General features: G+C 39.8%; 1 protein-coding gene across 1 annotated transcript; it reads right to left on the minus strand.

Annotated features, from left to right (window-relative positions):
• Positions 1-293: 293 nt before the first annotated feature.
• Positions 294-13,461, minus strand: CCT8 (chaperonin containing TCP1, subunit 8 (theta)). The gene is made up of 15 exons (XM_004675327.2): positions 13,193-13,461; positions 10,480-10,570; positions 9,648-9,727; positions 8,334-8,483; positions 7,411-7,591; positions 7,252-7,313; positions 6,232-6,369; positions 4,577-4,755; positions 3,817-3,883; positions 3,649-3,736; positions 3,449-3,564; positions 2,918-2,989; positions 2,672-2,836; positions 2,282-2,401; positions 294-513 (listed from the first exon to the last, which is right to left on the minus strand). The coding sequence occupies exons 1-15, from the start codon at positions 13,250-13,252 to the stop codon at positions 436-438; spliced, it is 1,647 nt and encodes a 548-aa protein (XP_004675384.1). The 5' UTR covers positions 13,253-13,461; the 3' UTR covers positions 294-435.
• Positions 13,462-15,067: the final 1,606 nt, after the last annotated feature.

A 15,067-nucleotide genomic window follows, 5' to 3' on the forward strand; every position in this document is an offset into this window, starting at 1 on the left:
ACTTAAGTATTTGAGTATAGGTCCCCTATTTCAAGTACTGGCATTGTGCTCAGCAGCTTTAAGAATACCAAACCCTGCCTAAGCTTCCTCTCAGGTGCTCTAGTAGGCTATTTTTGATGTGATGAATCCTTCTTGCTATGCAGAGGAGAGATTATTACTCTTAACACTTAAGTTTAGACTGGTTAGCCATATTGTTCCCATGGTCCTTTGAAACACCAAACAGATTAAGGTTTTGAAGTGTTGTTCAAGAGACAGGTCCTCAGACCAAGAGAATGGGGGTTAGACAATGAGACTTTGATAGTAACAACATGTTTATTTTATCCAGCTGAAGATACAAACGCAAACATTTCTTAATTTAAAGAGAATATGAAACATCAGGCAATTCCTACAGTAATACTACAATACAGCCTTCACCTACAGTAAAAATTAAGTCATTCAGTCATTTTGGTCATCATCCCAGTCCTTCTTCCCACTTGGAGGTTTGGGCCCACCGGCTGGTTTTGCCATAATGATCTGCAAGAAGAAAAATAACTATAACTATCATAGAAACTCAGCTTTTAGAATGGAAAAGTAGTTTTGCACAGCCCAATCCAAAGTTAAGCAATCTATTCTATACACTGTGCATGAAACACTAGCATAAAGTTTGTCAGCTTCCAGCAGCATGAGGCTTTCCTGCTTTTGTGGACAATAATGGCACAATATCCATACGTGTTAGTGAAGACACACACACTTCAAACGCAAAATGAGCTGAATGAGAAATATTTGCATGCACATTGGTATAAATAAGTTTGGCACCTGATTGCTATCTATATATGGGGTTCATCTTGCCAAACATCTTTATCCCAATTTCCTTGTGGTTTAGGAGCTTTAGGTCCACCTGCCAGTTTTGCCATTATAATCTACAGTAGTTGACAAATAAACATGTAAAAATTAACACTTAAGTTTTCTAGTACCAATAAAGCTTTCTAGTACCACTGAAGTGGCAGGAAGTTATGTTCATGAACAAAGATCAATCCAGCCTTACATTATCTAATGCTTAAAGCTTGATTTGCAAGTACCTTCCTTGAATTTATAAAATCATCAAGTTAGCTCCACCTCTTTTTCTTTTTAAAAAGAGCACCAACTGCTTGATAAAGTTGGATATAGGTAGTACAGCTCTGATTGGCATGCAGTGCAAAGACAGAGCGTGTTACCAGTGAACACTGGTCCCCACTGGAATACTAAGCAAGCTTCCCAGTTTGAAACCAGAAGTGAGTGTTTGCCTTTCTGACCAAGGTATGTCTGTTATAACTACTGTCTTGCTTAAATAATTTACAGATTCAATCAGTTCCTAGGTTAAGGAGCCAGCTTCAATCTACTTAGCTTCTCTTGTTCCCTACTATTTTTACAACCGCCCTCACAGCCTTTTAGAATATGTATTTCCTTTAGGTTTCCCTATCTTTATTTAAAAGCTTTAAAAACATTTTCCCACTGAAAACTATGAAGACAACCTATGAATAAATCTGGTACATAAACATCCACTCTCAAATTATTTCCATAGTTGAAACTGAATATTCAGTTCCATTTTTGGTCATCTTGAGCTAGAAGAAAATTCAGAAGGATTTTAATAAGCTGAAATCTGTCTTCTTGTAATTACTACCAACAGCTCCATATTGCTAGACAAATACTAACATCCCGTCCTTTAACTTCCACCTATAATTTGCTGTTCCTCCCAAGATTAATTTGACATGACCATTTAATGAATGCATACTGTACCCTTTCTTTAATAGTTACAACTTTCCTAAGTACTGACAAATTCGTTTCTTACTAATTCTAGAAGTTTGCAGGAAATGGACTTTATTATGTTCACTAGAAAACACATCTTTGAAAAGTTACATATTCTCTTTATCTCTGAATGCAGTAATTTTCACCTTTGTCCTTTGCTTAAAAAGAGGAAAATGGGCAGAAATACTACCACCTTTAAGATCTTTTAAGGATTGCAAGACAAAAGTTATCACAATAGGAAAAAAAAAAGCAAGTATGACTCTTTACCACATTTGGTTTTACTCATTATAATTTAAACATGTCAAGTTTCTTTCACTGAAAAAGCTTTTATTTTAAACTGAATGAAATGTGTAAATACAAATTACACTAACAGAAAAAAATACCTTTGGAGAGGGACACTTAGCAACCCTAAAGTGAAAGTAAAGGAATACTCCTTTGAAGACAATGAGAATGAGCTATCTCCTAGGTCTGTTAACTACTCAATTATCCTTAAAACCGAAACAGCACTTTCACTCACCTGATCCACTCTAAGTACAGTGACAGCAGCATTAGTAGCCAGCTTGATAGCCCAATATTTTCCCAGGTAAGTATCTAGAATGCCAGCTTCCAACATGTCCTTTACAGCAGGAACTTCAGCCTGTCAACATAAAACACACATTTGTTCACTTTACGTGAAAACGTTTATACTCAGTAATGAAAATGCACAACTCCTTAGATAATACTAGAAAAACAGCAAGGCAAAATATTACTCCAGACACAAAACAAAAGGTAATGGAAATTTTCCATCAAACAATGTTAAAACTTAAAAGCTATTGTTGTGAAAAGAATTTATTTCCAAACATTTTCACAACGATTTTCTTTTGGAATTTTCTATTTCAAATTTGAGATTCCCCCTCCTCCCCAATACCTCAATATCCAATCCAACATTTTTATTTCCTTCTTGATGTACTGCATAAAGTTTAGAGATCACTTCATTGGCTTTAACACCAGAATTTTCTGCCAGTGCCCGGGGAATAGCTTCAAATGCTTCAGCAAATTTCTTAATGGCATACTGTTCAAGTCCAGGACATGTCTGAAACATAAGTGTGCTTATTATTGTACTTTATTTTATTCAAGGAACTAAAAGAAAGTCAGTTTCTACAACGTACTATACCTCTCCATATGATGTAATCTGCTTGGCTAATTCAATTTCTGTGGCTCCACCTCCAGGTACAAGACGTTTATCCTATAAGCAGTCCAAGAGAGAAAAGGGTCACAAAAAGCAGCTGCAGTTTTCTAATCCTTCCAGGTTCCAATATGTCATGCAATAAAAGCTTTTAATCAGGCTGTTACATTCAAATTAAAATTCTGTACAAACTGAGTGATTTGGGTTATTTATCTTACTGTATATTGGCTGGCACCTGAAAATGGAGGACAAAACCTGAGAATGGAAACAGCACTGCACCCTATGTCCATAAACAGAACACTTCTGAGCAGCTCAGGCAACTGGAGTTGCACTGGCACTGACACTGCCACAGGCTGTGCCTTTAATCTTCGTCCCTTTGCAGAACCTAGAAAGCTATCATATTCATCAGCAAAAGGTGCTTTGCTTTAAATAGCATTTATTTTGAAGTTCGCAGCACAGTAAGAATCTGCAAACTGCTTTTGAGGCCTTCCGCATTACTAAAGGATTGCTAATACTGACCCTTGTAAGAACTTTGAAAGTATTAACTCCATCATCGACTGCCCGTTCTATGTCATCCATCAGGTTGTCTGTAGAGCCTCGCAGCACGATGGTAGAAATGGCACCATCTTCTTTTTCTGTCAATAAATTACATATACATGAGAATTCAAGAAAGAAAATGAATACCCCACACTTAACATAAGCATTTTATGACCACATACCATGCTTAAAAACCACCACTTGTGTGTCCCCAACTTCTGAGAGGTAAACACTGTCACAATGCCCCATTTCTTCAAGGACAGGAGGAGTCTGTAAAAAAAGTAGCTCTTGTGATGCAAACAAAGTTACAGGAAGTTCTACTATCTTTTAACGCTGTCCAAAATACATACCAATCTAGGAAGAGCTGTAGCACCAACTGTTTTACACAGTCTTCTGAGATCCCATTTTGAGTTTAGCCTTTAAAATAAACAAAGACCTTAAGTTTTAATTTCACCAGGCAGCATAACTATATGCAGAGATATAGCAGGAAACTGCACTGGTCCTCAAGCCACAGACTACTGACCACATTAGTCTGAGCTCAGAATAGGCCAGGACTGCAACAGGCTGTATGGCATTAATCGGGACAGTCCAAGTCTCTAGGATGTTGAGGATTTGTACAGTTCTAAAAACACCAGGGAAGCCCAGATACACTAGAAACATCCTGCTTTACACTCTGGAACTACATATATTGTGAGGAAGTGATTCACCTAATATACTGGACTAGATGCTAAGAATAGTAGAAATAGTTAGGTTTGTACAGCGTGACCCATAAATCTGTTCCTGGGTTGGAAGTTATGTTCCTGACCTCCCTTCCACCCCCAGCTGATAATGGGCACCAGGTTTGTCTGGTCTCTCTTAAGCTGTTCCTTTTGCCTAGAATGCTTTCCCCTTCCCTTTCTAATTAAATTGTATATATATCCTTCAGTTCTCAGCTTAAATACAAATTTTCTCAAGAGATGCCTACTGTTTACCTAGAGCAAGCTAAGTCCTTTTGTATTTAGTACCTCTTCTGCTTTTTCTATCGTCTTTATGGTGTTGGAATAGTTTACAGTGTTTCCCAACAAAAAACATGCATTTACAATATAGGTCAACAGAAGGCTTCTTTCTTACCTCACTAACATGATATTGTATTTGTTAGCATAATGAAGGGCCATGTCTGCCACTTTGCCACCTGTTACTATGACATTTGCACCAGTATCAGCAATAGCTTTGACTTGTGCATCCATCAGATTTTCTTCTCCCTTACTAAAATTCATCAGTTCTTCAGCAGTCTTTATCAATACTGTTCCCTAGCAAAACAAACAGGCACTCCCATTAAAACCAGTTCATGTCAATCAGGTAAGATCACCAACACATGCAGATATAAAACCATTTTACCATTTTGGTATTCGGTCACAGGATTAACGTTTTCTTTCTGCACAGAGATCTGGGGTGTAGGCCAAAGGTATGGGGTGTGGGGGTGTGGATTCACCAGAGACAGAATAGGGAGTAGAAACAGGTGGCGCCACCGAAATACTCTGCTGAGGGGAACAGTGGGTGAGACAAGAGAAGAAGTCTGCTGCACCATATGTGGGTTAGTTCCCCGGCTGGGACTGAACTCAGGCCCAACTGGTGAATAGCACTGAGACTTAACCTGGGCCTCCCTGGTGGCATAGGTGTTAACATTTTCTTGTCAAAACAATTTAGATTCTGGAAAAAACATGAAGCTAAAATATGCATGTTGTTATGAAGTATAATGCAAAATCTGAATGGAACAGGAAGTCAATTTGCTCTTAGATGCCCCCATCATCCCTCAAAAAACCTCAAGCATTGCTTTCTCACTACACACTGGTGCAGAAGTTAAAGAAATGAGCCCTCCCTGGTGGCACAGCGGGTTAAAGCACAGCACTAAGAAGCTTAAGCCACTTCCGCATGAGTTTAATCCCCGCCTGCCCTGGAGGTGACCAAATGGCGAGGCAGACCTCTCCTGACCCGGCCACTGCTCCCCTCAGCAGTGTACTTTGATCATCTGCCTGTTCTGCTCCCCACTCTGTCTCTGGTGAATCCTATCACCCTCCGCATCTCTGGCCTGTACCCCAGTTCTGTACGAATAAATAAATAAATCTTTAAAAAAAAAAAAAGTTAAAGAAATGTTGTTAGGCTGGTGCCCTGACATTTGCATTTTCACAAATGTCTACTAGTAATGTACCGAACTGGTGATGTTGGGGTTCTTTCTCAAACTCTGCTAATGTAGATTAAATGACCAGACCTCCCAAGTATCTAACTTCTAACTTTAATAAAAGCCATCAGCAACTAAGATTTCAAAAATGTTAGGGATGAAATCAGCAGTGACCTTTTAAATATAAGCTTCAAACTTCAGAACATATATTTTTAAAAGCAAGATAACTTTAAATTAGCTTAATTTCCAGATGAGACAGAATATCAACATCATTAAAAAATATTTTATGAAGAATGCACAAATACTCATCCCTTCTTCACTGTACAAGTTATATGCTGAATGTTTAAGTTCTACTAGAAGTGAAGGGCTGTGTTACAATATAAACAATCTGTCACCATCAAATGTTTCAAATTTTTCTGTATGAATTGGACATACTAAGAACATATACATATACAGAAAAGTAACGATTCTGCAATTTTCAGCAATGACACAGTGTATATACTGGATTAAGAGCAAATTCTACTCAAAACTTAGAATCCTAAAGCAATCTGAAGGGGTAGACTGGAATTTTTTATCTTTTAATTTTAGAGTTTTGACATCAACATACCTTCGTTTCTGTTATCATACCATCAAAAGGACAAGAGTATACTGCTATTTTTGCATCTTTGACAGATGTTACATCACCTTCAGTTTCCTTCTTAAAAACCATGCCATGCAGTACTGAAGAGGAATGTACACCAGAGCCCTAAAAGCCAAATACCAAGTAATCAGTGGTCTCAGGAAAATAACCAGCTAAGCTACTGATTTTCTAAGTACCAAAAACATCCTTTTCTAAATAAAAATACCAAGATAGTGATAACCCAGGGATAAGAGGCGGAGTAGTCAACATGAAGCTGTGGACCCTGGTTACTGTATTACGGAGGTTGGGGGTGGTAGGATAACATCTGCTCAAGATGTCTGTCCACTCATTCACCAAATACCTGGTGCTGATTATCACAATGATCAGCACTGGGAACAGAACAAGGAACAAAGCTGAAGTGCTGACCTGACAAAGGGGTTGGGAATGAGGCAGGGTGGGCTGCACATGTAGTGAGAAAACACATGACATATATAGAAGTATTTAAATATCAACGCACAGCTAGCATTATCTATGGTCAGTTAAAACTCAATGAAATTATCACATGTCAATACAACATCACTACAAAAGACTATGTCAGGCACACAAATTTTTGTTAAAAATTACTCAAACATTAAAATGTGAATTTTACTATTGTACCAATTTCCTTCCCATTCAAAATCACCTTTTAAACAATTTTTATAATCCCCCATAAATAGACTGCAAAAAGTTACTATTTATGTATTATTTATATACTACTCTCAACCCTCAAAAGTGATCACCAAAGAGTAACTTTATAAGGAGACAGTAGCTGGATATTCTTAAATTTAGCTGGATATTCTTAAATTTAGCAGGGAGTAGTGTCAAAATGTTATGATGCCTCGAAAGGCACAAGTCCAACCTACATGAAGCGTCCCAAACCCGTAAGGTTTCGATTCAGACGAACATAGCTTTTTCTTTTTGTTTTTTTGATTCATCTACATATAATGTTAATGTATTTTCTAAACTTACCAGGATTTTACAAACTCTGATGTTATCAACATTGAAATGGCCAGAATCAGGAAAAATAGACACTGTTAAGAGAAGACGACACATCAAAATATAATGGGGCACTGAGAAAGTATCTTAATCACACTGACACATACATTTTGGATCATTTCATTTACTCACCACATGCCTGAGCAATAAGCTTGGCCAGAAAAACTTCATTACCATACTGTTTACTCATTATAGAGGTATGAAGCAGAGATGACACTTCATCAGCATCTCTAAGATTTTTTGCAGAACAACACACCAACTCAGGAAGAATCTCATGGGCTTTTCTGCAGGCTATTTCATAACCTTCTATGACCTTAGAGTGAAGAAAAAAACATTCTTCAAGATACAATTTTGACAAGACTTAAAGTAGCTTATTTTGGGTAGCCAAATGAGTATGGGCATTTTCAATAGACAACAACAAAGAACATTTCCTGAGTGGTATGTGTGGTGGATCCTGCTGATTAAGAAGATTAGGCTCTGGTGACAGCCTGAATATAAATCCGCCACTTACTGTGCACAAAACCTTGGGCAAGATTTTTCTACCTTAAGTCTCACCTTTCTCAGCTAAAATAAAATGAGATTACCTTTAATAGGCACACGAATAAGATTCTTACAAAAGTAGAATGAGTGTCTCCCTGGTAGCCTGGGAGTTAAACCTCAGGTAAAGCTATTGCCAGCCACTGGCATGGACTCAATCCTAGGTGAGCTGAACCACATGGCACAGTAGATGGATCTCCTGTCTTGCCCAGTGCTCCCCTTAGTAGTGTATTCCAATAAGTCTGCCTGTTCTGTTCCCACTTTGTTCTGGTAATCCTTTCACCATCCCCATCTCTAGCCTACACCCAGTTCTTCTATGCGAAAAATAAATAAAATCGTAAAAAAAAAACAAAAAACAACAGATATTTCATATAAAGTCTAAGTAACACAGTGCTGGGACAGAGTAAATGGCTCATGTCACTATTACTAACATAACTGTTACTTAAGTTTGAAACAATGTATGTATGTATATATACACAGGCAAAAGTTAATGGGAATAACTGTACCAGAACTCTCACCTCAGAAACTGACAGCCCAATTCTCAGAAGCTCCTCAGCTAATTCCAGAAGAGCTCCAGCAAATACTAGAACAAAGTTTGTGCCATCTCCAACCTCTTGCTCTTGCATGTGAGAAGCCATCACGATCATTTTCGCAGCAGGATGCTGTACCTGGTAAAAAGGTTTGAATAGCAAGTCAAGATACTTGATTCATAAAGCAATATAAAAATCATTCGTTTCTTCTTAAATCTTCTTAAACCAACTCCCTGAAGCCCAGATGACTCCGTAACATCACACTGTCGTAAAGTATTAATTGTGTAGGCACAAGAAAAATCCCCGCTCCCTCTGGCCTATCAGCACAAATGTACCCATATAAACCTCAAAATACAGCCTCTCTTGATAATCACTCACCAAGTACATGCATCTCCACGTATGTTCACTAAATTAAAAATAACTCCAACCACTAAGACTAGGCATTTAAAAAACGGGGGGGGGGGGGGGGGGGGTGCTTCAAGAGAGCTGAAGGAGACATCACATAACTTGGTCATGGGTCTAAATTTCCATGCACATTCTTACAGTAGGGGTATAATATATATATATATTTAAATATTTACTAAAAAGCATCCTGAAATTTTAAACACTTTTCCTTTGGGTTTAGATACTTTTAATAAACAAGCAAGGAATAACAACCGCTAATAGTGAGAAAACAAAAAAGTTTGACATGATAATTTTATTATGTGTAACCCCATCACTTTAATACTTCCAATTACATCATAGCAGACATCAGCATGAGTCAGTCCTTCCACAAATATTTTGCAGAATTTTACTGTTTTGTCCACTGTTATTTTAAGAATATATTGATATGTAAGACTTTAGACAAATCCACAACCTGGGGGAAAGTTCCTGGGTTGAGCAGATCCTTCAGTTACAAAATAGGTACATGAGGAATGGCTCTGTGCCAGCAGGCGACAGACCCCTCACTGGCAGTGTCCTCTCTACAGCTCTATACCAAGGCTGCAGGAGAATGAAGCAAAACTCCAGCAGCTGTTTTATTTTCACAGAGCCAAACCAATGGCCTGAATTCTTTTTTTGCAAACAACTGTTTTACGGTTCAGCAGTTTCTGCAGTATGGAGTAAATTCAGTTATCACATTCTACAGAGATTTTAAAATTTGAGCTACTAAAATGTTACATCTATAGAGAACTATCTAACTAGGGAAATCTGTATAATTTTTCAAGTTAAAAAAGTCCTTCATTATTTGAAATATGTTTTTGTTAAAATATACATAATTTTTGATGTCACCAAACATTTCTTGTTTTAAACTAAATTACTTACTTCGAGCTCTCTTAAAATGGTCGCTGCATCATTTGTCACAAACAATTTCTCCAGGTGATTGATAACCATTTTGTTCATTCCTCAAAAATATCAAGAAAAAGAAATCCATTACTAAATCCCTAGAAAAATATACTCACAAACTAAAAAAAAATCCCTACTTCTTAAAATAACTGTAGCAACTATTCTTTAAGCCCGTTTCACTGCTCCATGGCACTGAAGGTACATCCATATTTTCTCTTTCCTTTCTAATCTTACACAGGACGTTTGGCCACGGGACTATATAGAGTACATGAGTCCAAACTGATTATACCATGTAGCCTAGGTGTGTGTATTACATTCTGGAACTACAGGAGCAATGAAATTGCCTAATGACACATTCTTATTTATTATGATATGATTATAATTTTACTAAGGAAATGACAATCCTGTCCTATTTTGTTCAATAAATTACATCAACATGTACAAATGCAAAATAACCTACTAAATTAGCTTTTTGTTTATTCTATACATCCATGCAGGAGAACTTTTATTAAAATATGCCAATTTATTTTTTAAAAGCATTTGTCACAATGATCGCTAGGTACAATCTCATGGTAAAAGCACTGAATTTTTCTACCCTTTCAATAGGAAATGTAACATTTAACTCCCATTTTCCTAGAGACAGAGATTAATAATTGGAAACACTGTACTGATGTCACTGAACTATGAAATAACTTTCAAAGCCATACTGTAGTATGACCCAAACCCAATTCAGAATCATTTCCTCAAAACAAATTTGGAAGAGCTAGCATGAAATTCTATTAAAACTTTTAAGATCAAACTTAGAAATTACCATTTGGCCCATATGCTGTACGAGTTGTTTGGGCAAGTTCCTTGCAAGCCTGTATGTTCCTGTATACAGCTTCTTCTAATCCTGAAAAATGCTGCAAAAGAAAATTTTGATTAAGACAGTAAAGCACAAGGAATTCCTTCAGCTGTGAAATGGAGATGAGGTGGTGACAGTCCCCACCTCTTAGAATTAAGATAATCAAGCAAGATTTATCTAAGTATGGTGCTTGATATTCATCAATTACACAAAAATTTGCTTATTAGTTGAAGGAAGAATGCATTACAATTTCAGGGATCTACCCGTATACACCAAAATACAACTATTTCAGGGTTCTACTTCTATACGTAAAAATATAAGGATGTTGTTTTTTTCTTTACAGTGAATAATGCAGGAAGAGTGCTAAGACTGATCAGAGAATGCAGGAGTTATTTCAAAGTTATCAGCTATTTCAGAGCTTATCTATACATCTTGTTTAAAATAAGGTAGTATGTGGTATGAGTATCTTTTGAATTATAGCCTGAGCTGCTCCCCAAACATTTAATACCAAACATATAGTACCAACATTTCAAAGCTCTTCTGAGTTACCAACACAATTCACATATTGAAACATCACTCAAGCATGGCACTAAAGTGCTCAAATTTTGCATTAGGTTTCTTTTGGTGTGGAATTTCTTGTGGCCTCAGACATGTTTCATGGGCGTACTGTTCACGAGAACTTTTTTCTAGAGTCGCTTTGTCCAATATAGTTGCCACTAGCCAGTTTGCTATTTGAATTTCAAGTAATTAAAACCAAACAGGTCCTCAACTGCAAAAGCCACAGTCCAAGTTCCCAGTTGCTACATGAAGCCAGTGGAAACTACATAGGAGAGAGCTGATAGAAAACATTTCTCACCTGCACAGAGAGGTCTATGGACAGTCCTATTCTGGAAAGAACAACATAGCTTTTATGATATTCCTAAGAGAAAGTGTGTGTGGCCCAACAATGGTAATAGACGTCCCCTGAGTAGTATCCTCAGTGACAACTGCACCCTCACAACAGCATGCAGTCTGAGCTCTTTCCCCTAAACCTTAGGCAATGGTTTCTCATCCCTCTTAACTAAAATGTAAATCGCTCCTCCAAGTTTACAAGGCCCTGTATGTTCTGGCCAAATTCTCTTACTGTTCTTGCCTTTCTTTAGTAAGCTTCCACCCCCCTCACCTTTCTTATAGTTTTTTTAAGCAGCTCAAACTCATTCCATCCTGCTGGTTCCTTAGTCTGGAACATTTACATCTAGTCTTGCCTGAGTGGTCCTGTCACTCAGCAACAGAATTGTTCCTGACCATCTTAAATGGTCCCTTTGCTCCTGACTTTTCAAGACTTTCTTATGAGGACTTTATTTTCTATCATTCTCTACCACAACACTATTTCCTTTACCATTACCGAAAACTACCCTCCTTGCTTTATTACTTCTGCCTCCAAGAATACAAACTATAAAGTTTCAGTCTGTTTTTTAAAGTGAGCAGCTTATGTTATTCTCAGCAAAAACATTTCACCAACATTTACTTTGGGCCCAGATCTTTAGCATCCTCACATTACCCCAAAAGTGCGTCCTGCCAACAAGAACCTAATTCCCTAAAACTGTTATTGCCAATCTTTTCCTTTAATTAAACACAGAAAACGTGGGTGTTAAGACACAATTTGAACAGGCGGAGAATCACTCATTTGTAATGTATTAAGACATTTAAAAATGTTAAGCTCTTGAAAATATGTTCAAAATTTAGTTACAAAACCGAGCTGTTTTATCTGGGTCAAGGTGTCACTTCTCCAGTTACAACAGGCAAGCCGGATAATCACAACTCAAAGGTACCACACTGTATTAGGGTCCAGTCTCTACAACTTAAAGATGAGGAAGGCAAGGCCCAGTGGGGTGGTCTTCCCTCCCCGCTTCAGTTTCATGACTGTATTCACAACACACGCACATGCAAGCGGGCCATTCACTGCGCAGCCTGGCTTGGGGCTGGTAACTCGGGTGCCCAGCTGTCCTCTTCCCACTAGGGCTTTGGCTCTCGGGGGAATCACTATGCGCGACCGCTGCGCAGATTTGTTGTGCTTCGGCAGCACTTAAGCTCCGTGACAATCTGAACCCAGAATTCGCGGGAGGCACTGGCGGCATGTGCTTTGTCTCTCCGCTGCTTCCATAACCAAAGCTGGGCATCAAGAGCTGTCCCTGGCACCTTCTGCGCACCTGTTATCAATGCCCCCAGATAGACAAGTTTTCCATCGTCAGCTAACCTAACCACTGGCCCTGCTTCCGTCTCTTTCTGGATCACACACTACCCCCCAAAAAATCAAGTGCTTCCTCACTTCCCAAAGCGTTTATGTTATGGACTTTATCAGTGCCGCGTAGGGTGCAGAGCCTAACCAGCCCCGCCTTAAGAGTGGAGGAAACTACCGCAGCGACTGGACGCTGGCCCAGCTAGACGTGTAGGACTCGAACCCTGCGGCCTCGACCCTCCCGGGCTGTCTTTGCCCCTCCATGCTCCCCAGGATTCGGAAGAAGCAGAAATGCCCAGCGATCGCGGCCCGAGTCCTCCCGAAAACACTCCCGTTCTGGAATCTTCCTCTGGCCGCTGAGCCGGAGGAGCACGCCCGACCCGTTAGGGCCGTTCCCTTCACAGCGACCGCCGCAGCCCTTCACCAATACCCCCTCCCGCCCTCCCTATCTGCCTCTCTTACTTTCGCTCCCTCCTTAAGCATCTGGGCAAAGCCCGGGGCCTTGGGGACGTGCAGCGCCATGACCAAGGTGCCAGGAGCCGTTCACGCGCTCGCTCAAAAGATCCCGGAGGTAGCGAGGAGCACGCACAGCCCTCTGGGAAAGCAGCGTGCCGGCTCCTCACGCCGCGCTTCCGTCCCTTTCTAGGCCCGCCCCTTCCTCCCAACCGCTTGAGCTGAAGCCTCGCGAGATACAGTGTCCGGCGCCAGAACTGAGTTGACGATCCTCGATCAGGTCGATCGATCGGGCTGATCGCCGAGCCTGCGAGTCAGGCTTCGGACCCACGCACGCGCAGAGGACCTAGGCGGTGGGCTTCTCTACGCGACTATGATGCCGTGGGGACTCCTCGTTGCTATCTTTCATTTTTGCAATTTAACTTGGAAGCCACTAATCACTGACGCAGTCTCAACCTCGAGGCAGGTGTGCCCGTTTCCCTCAGTGGTAGAATAATACCCATTTTTATTCCTCGCGCAACCCCAGCCCCCCGCTAGGGCGTCCGCTCTGTCTTGGGCACCTGTGGAGCTCTGAGAACGTGTGCGTGTTGTCAGCGCCTGTGAGGGTGACCCCACCTGCTCACAGGTGCCCTCGGTGTTCTGTGTTCAGTTGCCGCGGCTTAGCTAATGGCCAAGCTGAGGAGTTTGATAGAAGGGGAACCTGGAATTTACAGAGGCTAAGTCATTTGTCCAAGGTCACAGTGCAAGTAATGTTAGGATTCCTCCCCAGATCAGGCTGCAAAATGCAGGCGCTGGGGAACTCCAGAAAGAAGTCCTTATACTCTCCCAGAGCAATAAACCTGATCTCTGTATATTCCCAAATCAACACATGGGAAGACGTGATTTTTCAGAAGATTAAATGGTAATGTTTCTAGCAATAATTGCACACTATAAAAAGTCAATTTTCCCTTTAGAAAGTACAGAAAACATGAAGCAGGTGGTTGGGTGGGCTTTTGTTATTTGCCTTGGCTACATCTAAATTACTTGTTTCTTCAAACTGGGGCAGAATCAGTGCACTGCAGTTACGTATCAAGTGTACCCATTATAGCTTCTGATAGACTTAAAATACTTACTAAAGTTAAAAAAAAATGCTTATTTACCACCTTAAGTCAGATGGTATGGGAACTGCCTTTTAGGGTTTCTCAAAGTGGTCCAGGGACCACAGCATCACCAAGATTCTCTCAGAGTTACCAGGTCAAAAGTATTGATACTAATCCTGAAACATTTCTTCTCATACTCTTTCTGTAGGGAGTTGGGCTTTGAATAGCTTCTTTTGTGTTGGCTTGTGATTTTAGTCCAATTTACTTTTGTTACTTTTAAAAAATAGTATTTTTTTAAAAAAATCAAGTTTCTTTGGGCTTTAGGATTCCCTTGTTTCCAGGTGTGTACACAATCACACAAGAGTCAGGCAGCTGGGATTGAGTCTCTGTGTCCATCGGAGGATTTAGTCTAATGTAAAATCCCATGCTTGTCCACCATCACCGCTTTGCACAAAGTTGAAGCAAAAAAGAGAGTGATAGAATTTTAATGGATTAAATCCATGTAATCAAGAAATGTCCATATCAGCCACCCACCAATCAAATAACTCCCTCCAGTAGGGTATAAGGAACGAGGCACCAGGCTTGGGGAACCTCAGGAATGTGAATAAGCACCTCTTCCCAATATAACTTATTTTTCTCCTTACTTTCCCTGTAAACCTACCACTCCTAGTCAGCATTTAGTCTATGGGTAGAGGTGAGGTTAGGGGGAGAATGGACAGCACCACAGGTTATGTCAAGCTCCCATGAGACAAAGCGACGTCAAGCCCATGTCTGACTGATTCACCTGTTAAGGATTTTTTTTTTT

The sequence above is a fragment of the Condylura cristata genome, unplaced genomic scaffold, assembly GCF_000260355.1.
Source record: "Condylura cristata isolate star-nosed mole 26May11 unplaced genomic scaffold, ConCri1.0 scaffold00003, whole genome shotgun sequence".
Lineage (NCBI taxonomy): Eukaryota > Metazoa > Chordata > Mammalia > Eulipotyphla > Talpidae > Condylura > Condylura cristata.